The following is a 20,010-nucleotide window of genomic DNA, read 5'->3' as shown; positions in this document are numbered from 1 at the left end:
TTTGATGTCTGAGCAATATTATTTATGGTCAAAACTCAACCTCTGCCTCGAGGCTGAGGAGGCAGCGCATAGGGCGGGTTTGTGCTGTGCCATACCCGGCATGTAGGGTGGGTTTGTGCCGTGCCATACCCGGCATGTAGGGTGGGTTTGTGCCGTGCCACAGCTCCTGCTCTCCCACGTGCTGCCCCTTGCGCCCCAGCTGTGCCGCTGGGCACACTGCCTGCAGTGCTGGGCTGGCAGGAGCTGGCAGCACGAGGTAGGGGTGGTTTTACCTGTGTTTTAAGTGTGTTTTAACTGTTCTGGGTTCACCCGGAACCTTTTACACAGTCTCGGTGCGAGTCGCCGTGGTTGGTGCTCCGGGGAGGCTTGACCCCGCACAAGAGCGTTGCAGGACGGGGCTTTTCAGTGGTGAGCCCCTCCAGCTCCCACCCGAGGGCTGCTCCCCACTCTCACGGTGCCCACGGTGGGCATCCTCCTTCCAGCTGCGGTGACAAAATCAGCTGTGTTTACACGGGCCAGAATTCCTACAAGTGGCCTTTAACTCGCCCCCCAGGGACCCTTTTGGCCGGATTTCCACCAGCCCAGCTGAGGCCCCCGGGAGACGGGGAACCACGAGAGCCTGAAAAACGGCGTAATGCTGCGGGTTGGGCATCAGCAACGGCGGCGGTCCGGGGGCGGTGAATTTCTTTAGCTGGGAACCAATGGACTTGATACTTGACTTTCACTTTTTAGTAGTATTTTCAGCACAATACATGGAACATAAGGGAAGGAAATTCCCGTAGCGCTGCATCTCACATTGCAGCATCAGGAAGCTGTTCGTGCCAAGCTGGCACGGCTCAAAAAGAGTTGAAAGAAATCAAATAATTCAGCATCTGTGCAAACTTTAGCTTGGGCTGAACAATGGAAATACTCTTGTGCAGCAGGTTTATTTTTTTACAAGCGATTGTTTTCGACACCACTCTTGTCTGGAAGTCTGATTTGCAGAGGAATTTGTATGATAAGTTCAAGTCCAGCCCTGTTCCGGAAAGCTCTTAAGCATAGACTTAAAAATAGGCATGTTCTTAAATCCTATTAAAATGTTCATTACAATGAACAATTAGTAAATCCTTGGGTGCTTTTCTTGATGAACGGGGTGCTTATAAGAATTGTACCTTCAATGTGCTCTTTCAGAAGCAGGCAATACTGAGGAAAACTTGGTTTTTATGATCTGGACACACTTCTCACAAAGTCTGCAAGTGTTAGGGGGAACTGCCCGACGTAGTTTGGATTAATAATGCAGACTGGTGCTTTTTTTAAAAAAATAACATGTTTCTGTAGCCATGGTTTACCTAGGGGAATAAATTTTTTTTATGGTGGATGTTATTTTTCCTTAAGGTTACGAATAGGTTATTTATATTTTTGTAAATTCTGTGTCACTGCCATAGTAATTCTGAAGTAGAGTTGTTCCTGTTGTTTTCGGGTGATGTCTGTATTCAAATAAAGCAGTAGCTGAGGCTCCTGCCCTTTTTGTTAACGAAGGGGTGTCTGTGTGCCCCACATTCCTCCCAGATGCGGTGCTCTCGGATGCTGTGTGTTTGTAGATAAATAAATTTCAGAGCCAGCGGTGATGCCGCTTGGTGAGTTTTGATTCCTCTCCCATCGCGCCTGCGGGCACCGGGCAAAGGGCACTGCGTGGGGCGGCCCCGGCCGCGGGCGCTGACCGTGGGGTCTGTGGAGGGGTCTGTCCGTCTGGCAGGGGTCGGCAGCACTTCTCAAAGAAGATGCTGTCGCAGCTGAGTCCATCATCCTCGTGGTGCTGGTGTGGGAACGGGGCAGGAACAGCTTCAAGGGGCACTGCTGGGCAGGGGCAGCCGCTATTTCCAGTGGGTTTAATCTTGCCCAAAAGGGTGGAAACCCAGGGGGGTTCATCGCGTGGCCTGGGGACAGGGAGGAGGCAGAGACCCCGTAACGGTGCCGGAGGAGCTCCTGTTCCTGAAGCTTCGCTGAGGAAGGAACAGTCGTTCTTTGAGCTCTGTAATTACAGTGCTCGTTAAGTCTGTTCATGCCCTTACACTTGGTCTGCTCTTTAAAATAATTATTAGAATGAAGGATATGATTTTCTTTTCTAATTAAAGCTATTACGCTTGTCCAAACTCTGGCAGGCGTTACGGGCGCTGGTGCTGCTGCCCACAGGCGACGCTGGCGGTGCCTCTGCCGTGACTGCGACCAGTGGCGCGGCCAGAGCAGCCTCTGAAATCGGGGCCCCTCGTCCCTCGCCGCATGCAGAACCACAGCGCCAGCCCAGGCACTCGGCGCCCCTCGTTTCCGAAGAAGCCTTTTCCGTGGAGCTCTGTGGGCACGCGGGGCCTCTGTTCTCACGGATGCTGGAAATAACACACCCCCGTTAGGGGAGGGAGGGATTTGCTGGTGCACTGAGAACAGGAGGAGCTCTGCAGGGAGCCGGTGATCCACGGTGTCCCCACCTGCTCCCAGCCCCAAGTAAAACTGGGGATGGACGGTGCATGCTGCAAGCTCAGGGACCGCAGCCCTCCCGCGGCGGGGAGGCTCTGGGACTGGGGCTGAGAGCTCAGCACTGTGCCCAGCCCATGCCCAGCACCGTGCCCGAGGCTGCTGTGCTGGGTGGGCAGTGCTGGGGGTGTCTCCACTGGGAGAGCCGCCTCTTGCCTGCTGTTGGGATGGGAATTCCGAGTGTGCCTTGCCTTGTGTCCAAGGGACTTCTGGTTCGGGGGCTGTGACCACCCAGAACTTCTCGTCCTCAGGTGTTGGGGGATCGGACGTGCTGCAGGAGGTGCGAGGTGGGTGGGTTTGGCCATGCCTCAAGGGTCTGCTCTTCTGGAGATGTCCCGGGGTGACCGCTCCCATGCAAAGCAGACGCTCACACCCGAACCAGGAGCTCCCTGTGAACAGGAGGTCTACGCCCTGCTCTGCTGCCTCGGAGCGCTTGCGTTCTCTGGGCTCGCCTCGGTTTTGGCTGACGCACGAGGAGCGATGATAAACCACGTTCCCCTCGAGTACCTGGGGTTCGTGTTCTCAGCACTGCGATGAGAGGGAGACATCCACGGACCAGGCCTGGCAAGAGGAACGCACGTGCCTGTGCGAGCAGAGAAGCGTGGGTTTGAAAACCGCTCCGAGGTGGTCAGAGCAGGGCTGGCTCCTGCCTCTCCAGCTCCTGGTGCCTCAGCAGCCGTGGTTTGCAGAGGCTGGCAGCATGTCAAGACACTGGGGTACACACGGTCCTCGCCTCAGCTGCCTCCGGGAGGAACATCTCCAGCTGGGATGCAAAGCTGCTCCAAAGGCATTCAAAGCACACAGGGCAACTGCTTGATGAGCCTCCAGTTCCAGAGGAGGACACCAGTAAGTGCCGTTTGGCCCATGTGAGGCACGTGGCCATTCTGTGATTCCATGATTCTACATGTGCTGGGCGTTCTCTGGAGCGGGTCTCTGGAGCAGGAACACAGACTTGTGTCTGGCCTTTCCCAGCAGCCACAGCTTGCAGCCAGTGGTCCTGACCCATGGGGTTTTGCTCCAGAGAATTTGGGTGAAACCTGTAGGGTGTTGAGATACGTCAGTTGTATCCCCCGATGAAGTAACTGCAGAGGTAGAGACCAATGACTCCAAGTCCTTGCGCAGACCAGGGAACCCTGAGCAGACTTTATCTGAGACCTGCCGAGGGGCTACTACAGGTCAAGTGGGGTCTTTGCATCCTTCTCATAGGGGACCCATATCGTCTGAGGGCACATCCTCCTGCCCAGTGAGCACCGAGTTGCCAAGAGGAGCTGATGGAGAGGTCTGGCCAGGCTGGAGGAGACATTCCCACTAATTAAATGCTCCAGGTGGGATCCTGCTCGGCAGTCTGCAGCAGGACCAGGCTAATTAATGAGCCCTGAATTCACAGTGACTGCGTGCTCTGTGATCAGTTAGAGCTTTCCAAGGTTCCCCTCGTGTGCAGATGCTGGGGGCACACAGGGAGGGCTTTCGCAGTGAGACCTTTTTTCTGAAACCCCGTGTTCGCTCCTCGGGGGAGTCTGGCTGAGAAGCAAAGCCAGCGAAGGGCAGAGACGAGACCGTGGTCACCCCCCGGCGAACGCGGCTTTCCTGCTTCTGCGCTTGGTTTTCCCGCCTTCCCCGTCGGAAGCTGCGATGTTCGGACGCCGAGCGGGGGCCTGGAGAGCCGCCAGCCGCCGCAGCCAGACCGGTGGCGAGCAGGGGCCGTCGCTGCGCAGGTCCCGCCCGGCGGAGCCGCGGCCGCAGCGCACGCGGGTGCCCGATGGCGTTTAGTTACGTGAAGTTAGAAGAATCTTTTGCAAACGTTCCGAGCGCGTTTCAGGTGGGTGGGAAGCTGTCCCGTCAAATTCTTGTGTCAGCCGAAGGTAACTTAAGCCAAGTCGTTAACATCTACTTACCGGGCATGAATAATTTGGCAGAATTTAGGCAGGCAGCTGGCACCGAGCCGCACCTGGACCTGGAGGCTCACCAGCGAGGAGGCTGCGTTCCTCCAGAGGTTCCCTTCAAAAGCCTGTGACCAGCTGTGCTCGGACCCGAGGGTGGGACACTGTGGAGAGGAAGGTGCTGCTGGTGCTCCCCATGCCCACACCTGCTGCTGGTCCCTGCTCTCAGCCCGGTGCCCAGCATGGGAGGTCGTCTCCAGCCACACAGACCCCCGTGGCAGGGGGCAGAGCCAGGGCCACCTTGATGCTTCGCATCACCCACGCAGTGAGTGCAAACATCACCCTGCGGCTTCGCTGGGCTGGCAAAGCTGCCCCCAGCTTAGATTCCCTCCAAATTTGAAGAAGAGGACCCCCCCCCCCCCAAAGATTGCACTGCCCGGGCTGCAGGGATGGAGGGCTGGGGAGCCGGACAGGGTGTTTGGGGGATTAGGAGAACACTGATGGGAGCAAACCCTCTTGACTGGAACCAAACTGGGAGCAACAAGAGCCACCACCAAAAAAAAAAAAAAAAAAAAGATTCAAAATGGAAGTCCAATTCTTTTTATTGGCAGCAGAAGTTAATTTTTAAGGCAAAACATTGCAGCTCCAATCATAAAGCCTTATGGATAAAAAACAAACAGTCTTTGTCTTCAGGCACAGCCTGATGCCAATAACTATTACAATCCATCAAAAATCCATTATTATCCCAGTGAAATTCCTGTATTCCTTCCCTCAGTCCTGGTGGTAAATGAGGCCTTTTGAGGCTGCCCAGCCTATTTCTGCGTGGCAATTACGATGTTAACGGGCGCCAATAGACTGGATAATGGGCTGATTTTGGATTCCAGTGCAGCCCCATTGGGGAACAGAGTTTTAACAAAATAAAGTGGTTTTGCAACCCACTCAATACCTCTTCAAACTCCCCCTCACATCCTTCTGGAGCTGGTTTTAAGAAATTATTTGATTACAAACAAATACTCCAATCAAATGCAGTAACAATAAGGCCAATCTTCGTAATTTCTTACCTCCTACAGTTAATTTAAAACAGGTAGGAGCAAGGAGCACACGGGGCAAACGCCCCGGCCACCTCCAAATGCCGGAGGAGTCAGACGTGACCCCGAGCCGGTGGGCTCTGACCCTGCACCAGCCCCGATTCTGCTCGGCGGGTGCCGCAGGACCTGGGGCACGCAGTGAGGACCGTGCGTTAGCGGATCTTCACGGGGAGCAGGGCGGGTTGAGAGCTGCTCTCGTGTCCTCACCGAGGTCTCACCCTGGTCATGTCCGAGAGGGTCCCCCAAAGTGTGCACCCTCTTACCTCGGGCACCGACGGAGACGTGCTCCTGCCACAGACGGTGTTTGAAAGGGAGGATGGCAGCCTGGCATCCACTGAGTGTGTACACAGGTATATATAAATATGGATGAAATGTAGCAGAGGAAAGGGTCATATCCTCCACTTTGTATAGGGAGGGGGAGCAGAGGATATATCAGCAATGCTTAAAGTAACGAATCGTAAAATACTGCAGTTCCTCCCACCTTCACCCCCAGTCTCTCCTTCCTTCCCAACAAGCGCAAAGGCAAAACAAAAAATTTGACAAAGAAAAGGTAAATGGATTCAGGCTGCTCCGCTGAGGCTGATACTGGTCTGGCACCAGCTCGGGGGAGCAGCGGTGACGGCTGGGCACGCTGAGCCGGGGGAGAGGCCGAGGGGCTGGCTGCGGGAGAGGCAAATCCGTGTGGGAAGCCCGGGCTGGGGGGGCTGCAAGGGGGGGAGCAGAAGCCGGCATGGGGGGAGTTGTGGGTGCCGGAGGCTCACGTTGTCACTTGGCCGTCGCACTCGCTCCCGACGGCTGACGCGCGGTGCCGCGGGCGCTGCTCTCCAGCCGAGAGCCGTTGCCTTTGACGCCTGTTCCAGAGCCGAGGTGTCTGCCCTCTTCTCGAGCAACCTCTGCCGTCGTTCTCGGGTGAGACCCAGCGGATGCAGCGATAAATAACCTTTCCTGTGGCAGGAACACGTGTGCCGGCTGGATTTCATAATGTTTGAGTTTGGAGGAAAAGAAGAGCACAAAACACAGCCAGTCCTTCTTCCTGAGGCCACCAGCCTCCCTTTGCTGTCGCCCGCAGGGTTTGGCACCTGCACTGCTGTTCTATCCCTCCATTTCTCCATCCGCACCGTGAATCATATCAGAAATTAGTCAAAAATCTACCCTTAAATTAGAATGGGCACCCCAGAGTTCACCAGAAATGTAGGCCACTAAACTTTTTATTTGCAATGTACAGTTTAAAGATGAAATCTTCCACCTTCTCACCAGAAGTTTTTCTCACAGGCACCAGTGGGTCGGTAGAAGCTGCTGGAAGGACCACGGTGGTGCCTGCGGCATTTGAATGCCGGGGATCAAACAAGCTTAAGGTTGATTTTCAGCGTGTTCCCATTTGTAGCTGAGATGTTTGAATATATTGCCGAATATCCATGGTCTTTATTAGCTATGTTAATCATTACTGTTCTCCTAGAGGATGAATATTTCTATGTTATGCCTGGCAAGCTGTGAAGGACAGCAGCATACGTCTGTTCCACTGTGCAGAAGGTAAGGTAATGCAACTGAATACAATTCTTTTAAATAGGACACAGGGTAGCCTTGTGTTCAAGTCAGCTTTAGCTTTAGGTTTCTTAAAATTAACCTTCAAATTTAATAAAGGGAAAAAACCCTATAGCCTGCTATAGAAATGTGAACATAAAGAGGGGATATTGCGTCAAGGTATTCATCTGGAGCTGTAGCCATTGCCAGCTCCATGCAGGGAACTGTTGGCATTGTTCACCATTCGTAAGCAAGTCACTGGTGCGTTTAATTCAAGAACAGGGTAGAAAATGAAGAAAGTCTGATAAATAACTGACCTGCAAAGACAGATTCAGGAAAGTCACTGTACTGTGAAGGGAGTCCTAGAAATACCGTGATGGTAAAAACTAAAACTTGATTCTTTCCAGTCTTTAGGAGGGACTTGGTTTATTAACCTCAATGTGAAAGGTCCGAGCAATGTGTCGTAGTTCAGAAGGAAATAAAAACTCCCAAAATAGCAAAAAGTCATCCACTCTATTGCAACTGCTCATTAACTGAACTTTGTAGTAAATTCATTGTGGAAGTTTTGGGTGATGCAGGAACAACTTACAATTCTGAATTCTGCAGTGTTGGACATGTATCACCAGAAAAAGATCAAAATGAGCAGTGGAAGGAGAAAGAAGCTGCAAAAGGTTTAGGCCATTGAGTAACCGATCACTTAATTCCCGTTCGAAATTGGCTGAGACAAGCTGTGGCAGCGAGCAAACATCAGCTCCGTCTCACAAAAAGGAACAAAATCTGCTGCGCTAAAACTTGCCTGCCATCACTTTTATTATGTGTCATCAACTATCTCCTGACAGCAGCCGAAGTCTGGCCGCCCGGGAATCACTCCGGTTGTGGTGCTCGAGGTGGCCACAAGCAAGGGTTTGACACAGCAAGGACTTCTGCAGACCTGGCTGGGCAGTGCTGCAGTTCTGGTAGAACGGCACCAAACTCTGAAAAATGATGTTTTGAAAATCGCTGTTGCCACTTTCAGCTACAAACACCAACCGAAGATCCCTGCAGAGGGGAAATCCTTGGGACAAGAGACCACTGAGGTTCAACAACCTGCCGGGACGCAGTGAGGACGAGAGACTTGCGTAGACAGTGAGAGCGTACGGGTATGTTAGATAGAGATGGCACTTGGAGAGGGTATAAGCAGAAATTCCATTAATGGGAACACTCCCTGTATTTTTTCCTTATGGTGTCCCATAAAAGCAATTGGCTTTGTCTCCAGCAGACAAATCAGATGGTCCATCAATCTGATTGTATAAAGCAATTCATCTGTTTGTGTCTGCCAAGGAGATTTTTAGGAGCCCTGTCAGGGAAAAGTCTCTTCAAGGAACAGACCGTTGTGTTGTAGAATCAGACACATGGTTTCTGCAGGACTCAGCCTGTTTGGGTTTTTTTTTATTACGATTCCTTTTCCCTCTCACCTCTGATAAGTGGCAGCTGCCCTTCACTGACGGCTCATTGCAGAGGGTGGTGTCCTCATGTGATTGACCGTTGCTGAACGAGGCATTATCACCAGCATCGGGAGAGTGAAACTTCCTTATAAGGGCCAAATCCATTAATGCAACCCTTATTGCCAGAGCAAAAGAAAAAATACTGGGGCGGGGGGCACAAGGCAAGAGGTGCTTTTGCTTTGCTGCCTGGGGAGAGGGCCAGAGGTCTGGCAACCCCCTACGGAAGGGTTGTCCCTGTCACAGCTGCTGCACATGGAAAGCTCATTGGGACCAGCTGAGCAGCCGTCGGAAAGGTGTGTGCACTGGGAGCACTGGGACACCGAGATTGGGGAGCAGTTTGGGAATATATGCTGGAATTTGGCTGGGATTACTGCTGAGCACGGGTGGGACAGGGCAGCTTTGTGAAAAGCCTTGAATCTTTAATGTGAGAGCTGGCTGCAGTGCGCTTGGTGCGATAAACCTGCCCTGGCCCTCGCCGTGTTCCTGCTTGGGCTCCGTCCAAAGGCTGCGGAGATCAGAGGCATTTTTCTCCCTGCTGCAGCGCGGGAGGCGATGGCTCGAGGGCGGCAGGCGTGTTCGCGCCGCAGCCGGTGAGAGGGTAGAGCATCTGCCCCGACTTGAGGGAGACTCTCCTTGGCTGCCCGTGACAGAGGGTGTCTGCTCGTTATCTTCCAAGTGTTAATTCTGGGTGCGCCCTTCGTGTCCGGGCTTCCTGGGTGAGGTTTGGGCTTTTTCCTCCCTCTTCTTTCCCTGGTCCGGGAGTGACCCCCATCTGCTGAGCTCTATCCCAGTGCAAGAGGGTGGTTTCTGACACTGACCCAGCTACATCACCACTTCCCAGGGCTTGGTGTGGATTTAGCTGAGGACGTTGCCGTTTTTCCCTTCAGCGTGCTTTGGGCAGCCCCTCCGTACTGTTTTCCACTTGAAGAGCTAACTGACGATAATTGTATTCTGTTTCTCCTTCCTGAGCTAATTTTTCTGACTCATTGTGGGTTTTTTTTTCTGCTTGCTTTTTGTTAATCTAGTTGGCATTTTGTGGTTTCTTTGTTCATTATGTGATGGGGCTATATAAGGGGATTTGTCTCTGGAATTCAGGTATCCCCTGCACTGTGTTCTCGGTTATCGTCTTCATCAGCAACTGTGCTGAAGGCAGTTAGATGCATTTGGCATGAGCTAACGTTAATAAATCGGGGTTGTTAATCACTCAGACATGTCTCTCGAATCTTTGCATACTGATTTGTGTGAGCTCAAATGGTTTCTCTGGAGTAGACTCCTGGTAACTCAGTGTTTTAATATCTGCCCTCCAAATCCACCCTCGGGGTTTTGCCTCCTGGGACTCTGCCTGTCGGGGACCGCAGCGCGCAGCCCCCAGTGGTGCGGGGTGACGGCCCGGTCCGTGGCACGAGGGCAGGACGAGGGCTCTCCGGGCAGCACGGGCTTCCCAGGGACTCTTCTCCCACCCCGTGCCGTGGGGCTGCGGGGAGCAGACCGTGCCGTGTCTGCTGCCTGCCCATCACCGCGGGCCGCCCAGGCTGGGGCAGGCGGTGAGCAACACGCGCAGCAGCAGCCCACAGCACAGCCCTGCTGGGAACGGGGAGGAAAACCCCCGGCAGGAGCAGTGGTCCCGTGTTTGGAAGCCCTCCCTGGTGCTGTTGCGCCTGGACACGGGGCTGCCCCCGGCGCCGCTCAGGAAGCCATTCCCACAGGCCAGCGGTGTGTCTGAAGACAAATTAATGAGTGTTTAAGTATCTATTTACCTGCTGAGTTGGCTCAGCCCTTGAGCTGTTTCAGCAAAAGCAGAATTTGTTGGATTCTCCTTTCCAGAGCTCGCCTAGGTCAGGCCTCTGCCCACCACAGCGAGCTCTGCACCCGCAGAGGTGCCATCCCTTGCCCCTCGTCGCTGTGCCGTGCCCAAGTCGAGCAACACAGCTCAGTTTAGCTTTTTTTCTCACGTTGTGCATCTTATCATCTGCCTGGACGCTGCTGAGAGGGTGCTGCGGCGTCAGCCGGGGCACCCGCAAGCGCTACGAGAGCCTCGAGGCAACGGGCAAAGCGTGGAGCCGCCGAGCCTCCTTCGGGCACTGATAATTACCAGTCTGGAGGGCTGAGCCGTTACGGAGACGCAGCGCAGTCGGCTCTCACATCGTGCCCATTTAGGGGAGAAGAATTCAGCAACGGAGAGATGCTGCGATTGACAGGTCGAAGGAGAACCAGCCAGGTTATTTCTCACAGCAAGAACTAACTACATGGATTAGCAGGAGATCAAGGGAGCATGGAGAGACACCCACTTCATTGGAATGAGGTCTTTGATTCCTCCAGAAAAAGATTATGAAGCCAATTAAAGAAAGAAAAGAAGGGAGGGGGACAAAAAAACCCACAACCTCAGAAATATAAAAGATGGACTAAGCACAAGGTTAAGAGACTCCTGCTTCACCCACAGCCACTAGACGTGACAGGGTCCCCCAGCACGGCTCTCCTGGGAGTATGGCAGGTACAGCTCCAAGGTTTGCTTGCTGTTTCCCAGAAATTTGGCTGTTTCTGGGGAAACCAGCAGCCAGTCTGTACCCGCATTCTTGGACAAGCAGCTCAAGAAACTACTGAAAATTTCCGTCTATCTGTCTTGCACTGCAGAACAGCCCTGGGGATGGGATTTAATCCCCGGCTTGGCCCACACCCCAGAATTTGCCAACAGCAAGGCAGAGTTCATTCCCAAATCACAGCAAGAGCCACAGCTTAATATTTCCCATGGAGGATATCGGTGTCAGTGTCGTTGCTATGGTTATTTCAGAGAAGCCCAAGATATTGTATGTACATCTGAAGAAAACATAGAAATATCTCTTTAGAAACGGTGTGAGTGTCATACGGAGCCTCCAGACAGGCACACTGAGAACAACGTGCCAAGCACGGGGCTGGCAGTCTGTGCCAGCGCTGCCCCTCGGGTGCTGGGTCACCCACAGCTCCCCGAGCTGTTACAGAGAGCTGGGGGGCGGGGGGGCAGGATGTGCTTTTCCATCTCTTTGCAAAACATTTGCTCTGCGAGTGTTACTCAAAGAGCCCTGGAAAATTTTGTCCGGGGCAATAAAACAGCAAATAAGGAGTAAGCTGAGCCAGGGCGACAGGTCAGGCGAGCGGTTTTGTTAAACTCTGCATGGTTTTCAGGTGACACCAGCAGTATTTTCCATGAGCATCTGTCTGAATCAGCTGGATAACTGTGGACAGCAAACACGCCGATGAATCAGACAGCCAAGCTCTGCGGCTGCCCTGTTCAGTGGCGGCTGCTGCTACAGCACCAACAGATGGGAACCCTTTTGTAACTTACTACTTGCCATGAATCCTGTTACCTACTGGCAAACAGCGAGTTTAAACCCTGTTTTCTGAGGGGTCCTGCGAGACCATGGCGGAGAAGCTCAATAGCCCACTGTACCTTGTAATGGAATCTCATTTAGTTCCTCAGCTCACGCTAAAAACTTGTGCCACTGCAACCAAAGGATGAAGGATGTTGGTTCTGCGACCTTTGGGAAGAGATCTCCTAAACTTTTGAAGGTATTTGAGTGGAACCAGGCTGCTGCATTTCTACAGTGGAAACCAAAAACTCCATACTGATATCCACCTTTCCACAGGAAAGAAATAATATTTTAATGAAGTGGAATACATAGAACACTCAAAGTCGATGAGCACTGAGGAACAGTAAAAGGGCAAATGACAACTTTACTTAATAGTTAAATGAGGTGATACTCGTTAATTAGAGATGCCTTTAACATTTTGAAGAACTCACAATGATTTTTTTCGACTGAAAACGGATGCGGCTCTGTCCAGTGCGAGGGCAGTCCTGCACCCAGCAGCAGTCTGCCTTCAGTTCCATGTTCAAATCACTGTTAGTTCCCAAGTGCAGTGCCTCAGGGATGGTGCATTCACCCACGCCTGCTGCTGCTCGTGACGCTCAGCCGTCTTCTCCTCATCCAGATGTTGCAACGTACGCCCGAGGTGCAGGGATGTGGCCAAGTGGCCCGGAAGCAAGGATGTCCCCTCCGTTCTCCTGTTCCTTCTCACTGCACAAATAGGGAATAAAAAGCAATCCTTAGTTTCCTTTCTTCAGTCTCTCTCGTCCTCCCCCAGGAAGGTGGTTGGAGCACCTCCTGGTCCCCACCAATGACCCAGGTCCCCCCCTCCTCCTCCCTGGGCAGAAGCTCAGTCCAGGCGATCACCAGGGCAGACCAGGAGCATCCCTGACCCCGGGCAGTGGGACTGCCTTAAGCTACTGCAAACCATCACCGGGGCTCTTGGGACCAGCGCGGTAGCCAGGGTGTAGGACCCAAAGCCTCTCGCGGCTCCACCAGCTCCCACTGGCTTTTGCCCACAAACTCCAATGGCCCACGGCTGCCCAGAGATGCTGCCACCCTTCCCAGCAACTTGGGGCTTTTCCCTTGGGGTCCAGCCCAGGAGGGCATGAAGCAGGATGCTTTTCAGGGAGAGGCTGTCTGTCGGTGCCGTCAGCAGCCTTCCCCACGGACCGGACCTGGCCCCGACCACGGCCAGCGCGAGCCACTCACTGCCCTGCCGCGCTCCCCAGCAGAGCTCGGCTTCTGCCAACGGCCATTCCAAGTGCACCGGCGTTTGGTGGAGCTACTTTTATCCAAAGCAGTTTGTTCAGGGGTTTTTTGGTACGAGCACAGTGCTTCCCTATGAATTTCAGGCCGGAGGAGCGCAGGGTCACTGCCCTGGCTGGTCCGTGCCAGAGCCCCTCTGCCACCGCTGCAGCACGTACCGGGCACCAGCACGGAGTTTTGAAGGATCATCCAGGAACTGTCAGGGCTCAAAACACACACAGCTTTATTCCTGCAAAGAACTTAGGACGTCTCAACCCAAAGTCTGGATGGGTAAGTAATAAATGTTTTCCTGTCTTTCGTCTGTCTTCTCCAAGTGGGAGAAGTCCCTTGCTCACGCTCCGCCGGGGAAGCTGGGAGAAGTTCAGCCCCGCTGCTCTTGGTGCAGTTTTTAAGAGGGATGGTGTGATGGCCAGGAGGTCCTGCCAGTTCCTGCTCCCCGGTGCCCAGCCACTGCTCCAGCTGCTTGCGAAATCATGTAGCAATTTGGGTTTCTCTCTGCCTTTGATGTCTCTTTTCCCTGTCTTTTGATATTTTTCCCCCCTCTCTCTCATGTACTAAATCTTTCCTTTGTTCTCTATCCTTTTTTTCACCTGCCTCCCAAGCGTAGCTAAATTAAACTGTATTTTTCCCAGGACTGTAAACAAAACCTTCCCTCTCAGTCTGAGTCAATTCCGTTGTTTAAACGAAACTCTCTTACAGCAATTAGTAATTACGCAGAACGATTTCATTCTTCAGTCAGTGGATGCTACAGCCCTGACGAAATATTTTGTGGCCTTTTGTTTAGTTCCAGCGTAGGTTTATTTCCTGAATTAATATATTTATACTAAAACCAAAAGGAAATTCTCAATGGACTAAATTTCTCCTCCCGGGTGCTGTCCGAGGCCGCTGCCCAGCACGCATTCCCGCTCCCCTCGGCCGGGGCTCGTTTTCGGCAGCCGGCTCTGCGGCGGGGTGGGACAGAGCCGGGCGGACGGAGCAGCACCGTCTGACCAGGAAACTGCTATGGTCCAACCCTTGCCTCTGCTGGGAGGCTTTGGCATAAATTATCTGGTGGAACCCCGTATGGACAGTCACCCTGGATGTCCAGATCCTTCCTTCGAACACGTGTCAGAACGGCTCCGTGGCTGTTGCTCTGCAAAGCCCCCGTGTCGTGGCACAGGTGACGAGCGCTGAGACGGGGCAGCGACTCAGGACAGCACCAGCAATGACAGAAACTGCGTCCCACTCCCTCTGCCAGTAACGGGATGGGCAGCCCCGAAAGCAAACCCCCCCTGCTGTGGGTGCCCCGCACGCAGACCTGCTCCTGGGACAGCTGCAGCTGGCACAGAGGTGGCCGAGGGGCTGCGCTCCCACTGCACCCGGAACAGGGGTGCTGCTGTGACACCAGAGCAGCCACGTCAGTTCCCGAGGAGAAGCGGGGAGATGCCCTTTGATGTCCACTGAATCCGCCAACTCACCTCAGCCCCTCGGCTCACAGGTCCGTGTTGGCCATCTGGATGGTCATGGTGGAGCAGACAGTCTGGGAGGCAGGTCCCTTCCTGTGCCTGGCCTGCTCCATCCATGCCTCGCGGCAGGACGTGACCACAGGCGGCAGCGTGTGGTCCTGAGTCCGAGGCACCTTCTGGCACATGCAGAGCAGGGACTTGAGCTCCGAGCGGAAGCCCTCGTTCAGCCAGCAGTAGATGAAGGGGTTGTAGCAGGTGCTGCTCATGGCGAACCAGTGCAGGGCGAAGTAGAGGGAGTTCTTCGTCTTGATGCCCAGACTGGAGATGAGCACTACGTAGCAGTTGAGAGGGAACCAGCAGACAGCAAAGACCACCACCACCAGCATCAGCATCTTGATGCTCTTCTTCTTGTTCTTGTGGTGGGCGATATACTGCTGGGTGGTGACATCTCCAATGGCGTTGCGGAGCCACAGCTTCTTGGCCAGGCGCGTGTAGGTGACGGTGATGATTAGCAGAGGCAGGAGGTAAAGAAGGAGAAAGGTGGACAGGTCCAGGTACTTCCAGACCAGCTCTGCAGGCTCAGGAAAATCAGGGAGGCACAAACTCCGGACAGTGGCTTCCCTTGAAAACAAAGAAATCCATATTTAGCGCATGGCCATTGCTGTGCAAATGGATGGGGCTAGTTTGGCAAACGCAGTGAGGCTTCTGCACCACCCAGAACCACCTCCTCGGATGTGTAGTGCGGACAGAGGAGGGTCAGATATTGCTCAGCTCAACACAACAAAGCTCAGTCAAACCTCTGTTTCCCGGAGTCGTCTCACGATGTTCTCTGTGTGTCTCACCAAGGATGAGCCCGGCCACTGCGGATCGTTACCTCCTTCTCCCTTAAACGGCTGTGCTGTCTGATCAAGGAAATCCGTACAAAGACAAACTGGAGTTTTCTTTCAGAAGCTGCAGTTGATTTTAATTGAACGAGTCCCTCATGTCCCCTTACATGGCAGAAGTCGCCCCTAATGGCCCGGTCTTACAAAAGGGGCTACTGTGAAAGCAGCACTGACCTGGGCACATCAGCCCCTTTCCCGTGCCCATGGGCACGACGGTGCTGGTCTCCTCTTCCCCAAAACCCAGTGCAGGAGGAACAAGGCAGTGGGTGAGACCCACTGAACTCCTGCTTTTCTCCAGTCTCACACACGAGTTCTGTGCACCTGGGAGAAGGACACATTATGCCCAGGTTTCCCTCCATGTGCCCACCCAGGGTCCAGCCCGGGATGTGTCACTCCTCGTGCACGTGGGCTGCACGCACTGTTGCCTGGCCAAGCGCGACTGACTTGATCTTCCCGGGCCACAGGAAGGTGATGAAACATTAGGAGAAAGGAGCACTCGCACATTTCTTTCTGGTGGATCTTTTCTCCTTTTCTTACCTTTTTTCCTCCTCTTTTTCTTTCTCTTACTCCATTTTGCCCTTCTCTCTCCAACCCTGCCCACTGCGCACGTGTATGCAGCACAGACTCTAGTCCCCATCAAGCTCCATTATTCATCGCAGTATTGATTAGCATCTTTAATATCCTGTGTTCAACCTCTGGAGGTGGCTTTTGGGCCACAAATAGAAGATCGCTCGAAAAACGGACGTCTGCGAGTGGGGCCGGCGCGGCTGTCGGAGGGATGGTGAAGGGCGCAGGAGCAGAGCTCCACCGAGCACGGCCGCGGAGAACCCTGGAGATGCTGATCCAGAGGGAACTGACGCAGAAGGGAAAAAAAGCACCTTTTCTTAACCACGTTCCCGACCTTTTCCTCCCCAGGACCCGGCTCACCGCTGGCACTGGGGAGACCAGACCCTGCCTGTGGGCAGCTGTGCCCACCTGTCTGCCAAAGGGGACCTGCCAAAGGAACTGGAGATCTGGCAGAGGATGCAGGCACGGTGCCCAGGGCGACATGGCAGCTCAGGGTCAGACCCGCCACGGCTGGAGATCAAAGCCACAGGGAAGAGCAGAAGCGATGGGGTGGGAGTGGGGCGGTCGTCCCCCACCACCCCCCGGGAATCGGCCGTTTAGGGAACGCCTCAAGCTCGGGATGGCACGTGGGCTGCAGCCGTCGGCGCTGAGGGGTTTGATGAGGTGGAGCCCATGTTCTCCTGTCCCCAGAAGCCCAACAGCTCCATGGTGGGACTCCTCGGCAGCTACTACCAGCAATGCCACAACTGCAGTTTTTATTCAATGGAAAGCAGGGATGAGAATAGCCCGTCCTGGAAGTCCTTCTGTCGCAGGGCTGCCTCGTGCCAACGCGAGGCCAGGTTTCCTCCGGCTGTGCCAAAGGATGAAACGAGACAGGTGCCATGAAACGGATAGCGGCGTTCGTTCATTCATAAGCAATTTGTTCAGTAATGCCCTGGACACAGCTGCGAAGCAACACGAGCACGGAGTAACCCAGCACTTTGTTTACAAAGCCCAAGCGGTTGCAGATACGACGTCCCCCACGGAGCTGCCGCCCGGCTCAGTCCATCGCGGGCACAAGTAGGGAAGAGCCACGCAGCCCCAGATCACGATCCTGTTTGTGTAACCCCTGTATAAAACCAGTAATAAAAAGGCCGTGCAGGCGGTTACCGCCCTCCCTGCCATGCTGGCGGGGGGAAGTGGCTGCGCCGTGGGAAGAAAGAGGTTTGTCCTTTATGCTGAAGTCCAGTATCTACCACAGAAATCCCTCTCCTGCTGCCCGTTCCTGCCTCCTTACGCTGCTCCCCGCGACATCGCGCTCAGGTTGAAAATACCATTCACTGCACGATGATCACCTTGGCCTCGAGTCCGGCATTCCAGCGGAACGCAGGCACCAGCAGCGGGACCCACTACCAGAAACACCAGTTCTGTAGCACCGCGGACCATCTCTAGCCAGGAGGGGTGACAGCAATGCCGCAGCTGGAGGGGACACGAGGGCCAGGAGCAGCTGGTACCACAGAGGAGCAGAAGACTGCACAGGCAACCCGGCCCCAAAGCGCTGGTTCTGTATTTCTCCCTGGTAGAGTCCTCCAGCAGCTCCTTCTGCTGAGCCGCCGCCGCAGGCTCCCAGACCTCTCCAGTGTGCACTGGGAAGGGGAAGGAACTCACCTGTAGTTGTACTGGAAAAGCTTTTGATAGATGGCGTGGGGCAGGGAGAAGCAGGATGCCATCAGCCAGATGACAGAGATGCTCAGCGCTCCCTTCGTCAGCGACATCCTCTGCCGCAGCGGGTTCAGGATGACCTGCAACACAGGCTGCACTGTGACTCCGGCCGCGGCGGAAAGCAAAGCCCCTTCCCCGGCGCGCTCAGCAGGGGCATTTTCTGACGTGATCTAATGCTGTTAAGAAAATGACAGCCGTGATTAGAAAAATGTCCTGCTCATTAGAGTGGCCTGGAAAACAGGAGACCTTGACCTCTTCGGTCTGCTCAGAAATGCTCTCAAATAAACTATTTTGTTCTGTGAGGACCATTTTCTTGAACTCTGGGTTACATTAGGTAGGAAAAAAAAAAAAGATATCTGCACAAGTCTCTTCACTTATGGGTACGTTTGCTTATTCTATACGAATTACATAAAGAAATGTCTCCTGTTCTAGCTGAACCGGTGAAGCTGAGCCTTCCTCCCGCTTCGAATTTAGCTCTAGAGCCTTCTCACCGGATACAGATTTAATTCCCGAGATGCAGCCACCGTGAGCCCACGGCTCGACCGAGACTGGCAGGGGCTCGGGAAGAGCCCTGCGGGAACAGCGGACAGACCTGGTGCCGGTCCAGGGCAATGGCTGTCAGCGTCAGCGTGGAGACGTGGAGGGAGCAGTACTGCACGAAGCGGCTGACGTGGCACATGGCCTTCCCAAAGATCCACGTGCTGTTCACGAACCGAACCTGAGGGGAAAACAAGAGGCCATCAGTCAGCAAAGGAGCTGAAAACAAATCCATGGCAAAACCCTTCGGTTTGCACCTGAGCTAGCACACACTTTTTGCATGGCTGGCTGGGCAGCTCCACCTGAAACCCCAAGGAAGCTTAGCTCCGTTGGATTTTGAAACACCTTCACACAAGAGTTTGTAAGGTCAAACCCCACAGGGCAAAGGAGCAGTGCAGTCACAGCCCTCCTGGCCTATCCAAATAAACACTGCTTGTGAAGAGTGGTAATAACTTTGTGATTATACTGACAACTATATTTGGAAAAAGCGGACCAAGTTTCGGTCACACAAACCCCCCCTTCAGGTCTGGAGAGCTTTCACTGAAGACTTCACCCAAGTGGCAGCTCTGAAAAGCTGGACTGCTTTCTTCCAGTCACCCAAGTACGACTGGAATTCAAATTGTTTTGACCCATTAAGTGTGACTCTCTAGTGCTCTCCTGGGTGTACGGTAAAAGTACACATTCATCCAGGCACTTATTCTGCATTCCCAAGAAGCTCTTGCTGTGGTTTGGTGGCATACTTGGGGAGATCTTAGTCTTTCAGGAGATACCGAGTCTGACGGAGCAAAGGGAGCCTGCAGGTTGCTGAACAGTGTGTTATTTGCCTGGCAGAGTTGCCTATTAGACTCGGTGGTGCTGGGTTCTTGCCTCAGTCCTAGGAGAGCAGGCACCACGAGGGTGTGACACCAGGCAGAGCGTTCCCATGAGAGGCTCCATCCCCGCTGACGGGACCGCACAGCGGGACACTTACCAGGGTAAAAGGCGTGTTGAGCAGCGTGATCATGATGTCAGACACCGCCAGGTTGACGATGAAAAGGCTGGTGGCTGAGTGCATCCTCTTGTTCTTCAGCACCACGTGGCACACCAGCATGTTCCCAAAGAGAGACATGATGATAATGACCGAGTACGCCACGATCAGGAGCGCTTTCACTGTTGGTTTCTGGGATTCCGGCTCGTATTTAGCCAGCTCAGCAAATTTCTCCCACTCAACAATGCGGCTGTCTGTCCAGTTGAAGGTGGTCCTGTTGGTTGCTTGGTAGATTGACATGAGTTTGGCCAAGGAAGAGTAATGGTCAAACTCCTCAAGAAATGCCATCACCTGTGACCTGTGTGACCGAAGCAGCAGGCGAGGCATGGTGGGTTAACCTGAGTCTTCACTTGGCTGGAGGCCGCTGCCATCACAGCTCCAGCTGACACAGCAAGTGATCCGTCGGCTCCAACCACTTGGTTCTCTGGGAAGCTGGTGAAGACTCAGCTGCTGCTACACCACTTAAAAGGGAAAGCTGGAGGGAGCCTCTAAGGTGTGATGGGTTCCCCAGGGGCAGAGTCAGCACTGGGGAGCAGCTCCAACGGGCACATCGGAAAGGGGCTGGTTTGGGACCGCAGGCTCTCTACCCCTTCATATATCAAGAAGAGCAATAGCTCCACAAGGGGGATGGAAGGAGGAACTAGTTACTACATGTAGCAAATGCAGGAAAACCTCAGGTGGGGTTTGAAGTTGTTTAAATCTCACATCAGCTTTCTCTTTTTTGTTCTCACCTAAGTCCATTTTTCCTCTGAGTTTCACAG

At 53.8% G+C, this 20,010-nt stretch overlaps 1 protein-coding gene across 1 annotated transcript; it reads right to left on the bottom strand.

The window, feature by feature from the left end:
* Positions 1-14,559: 14,559 nt before the first annotated feature.
* Positions 14,560-19,576, bottom strand: LOC104384127 (G protein-coupled receptor 83). Its single transcript, XM_009992457.2, has 4 exons — positions 19,193-19,576; positions 18,278-18,403; positions 17,632-17,765; positions 14,560-15,154 (listed from the first exon to the last, which is right to left on the bottom strand). The coding sequence occupies exons 1-4, from the start codon at positions 19,574-19,576 to the stop codon at positions 14,560-14,562; spliced, it is 1,239 nt and encodes a 412-aa protein (XP_009990759.1).
* Positions 19,577-20,010: the final 434 nt, after the last annotated feature.

Source organism: Tauraco erythrolophus, chromosome 13 (genome assembly GCF_009769465.1).
Source record: "Tauraco erythrolophus isolate bTauEry1 chromosome 13, bTauEry1.pri, whole genome shotgun sequence".
Classification (NCBI taxonomy): domain Eukaryota; kingdom Metazoa; phylum Chordata; class Aves; order Musophagiformes; family Musophagidae; genus Tauraco; species Tauraco erythrolophus.
This window is presented reverse-complemented; position numbering and strand designations above follow the sequence as displayed.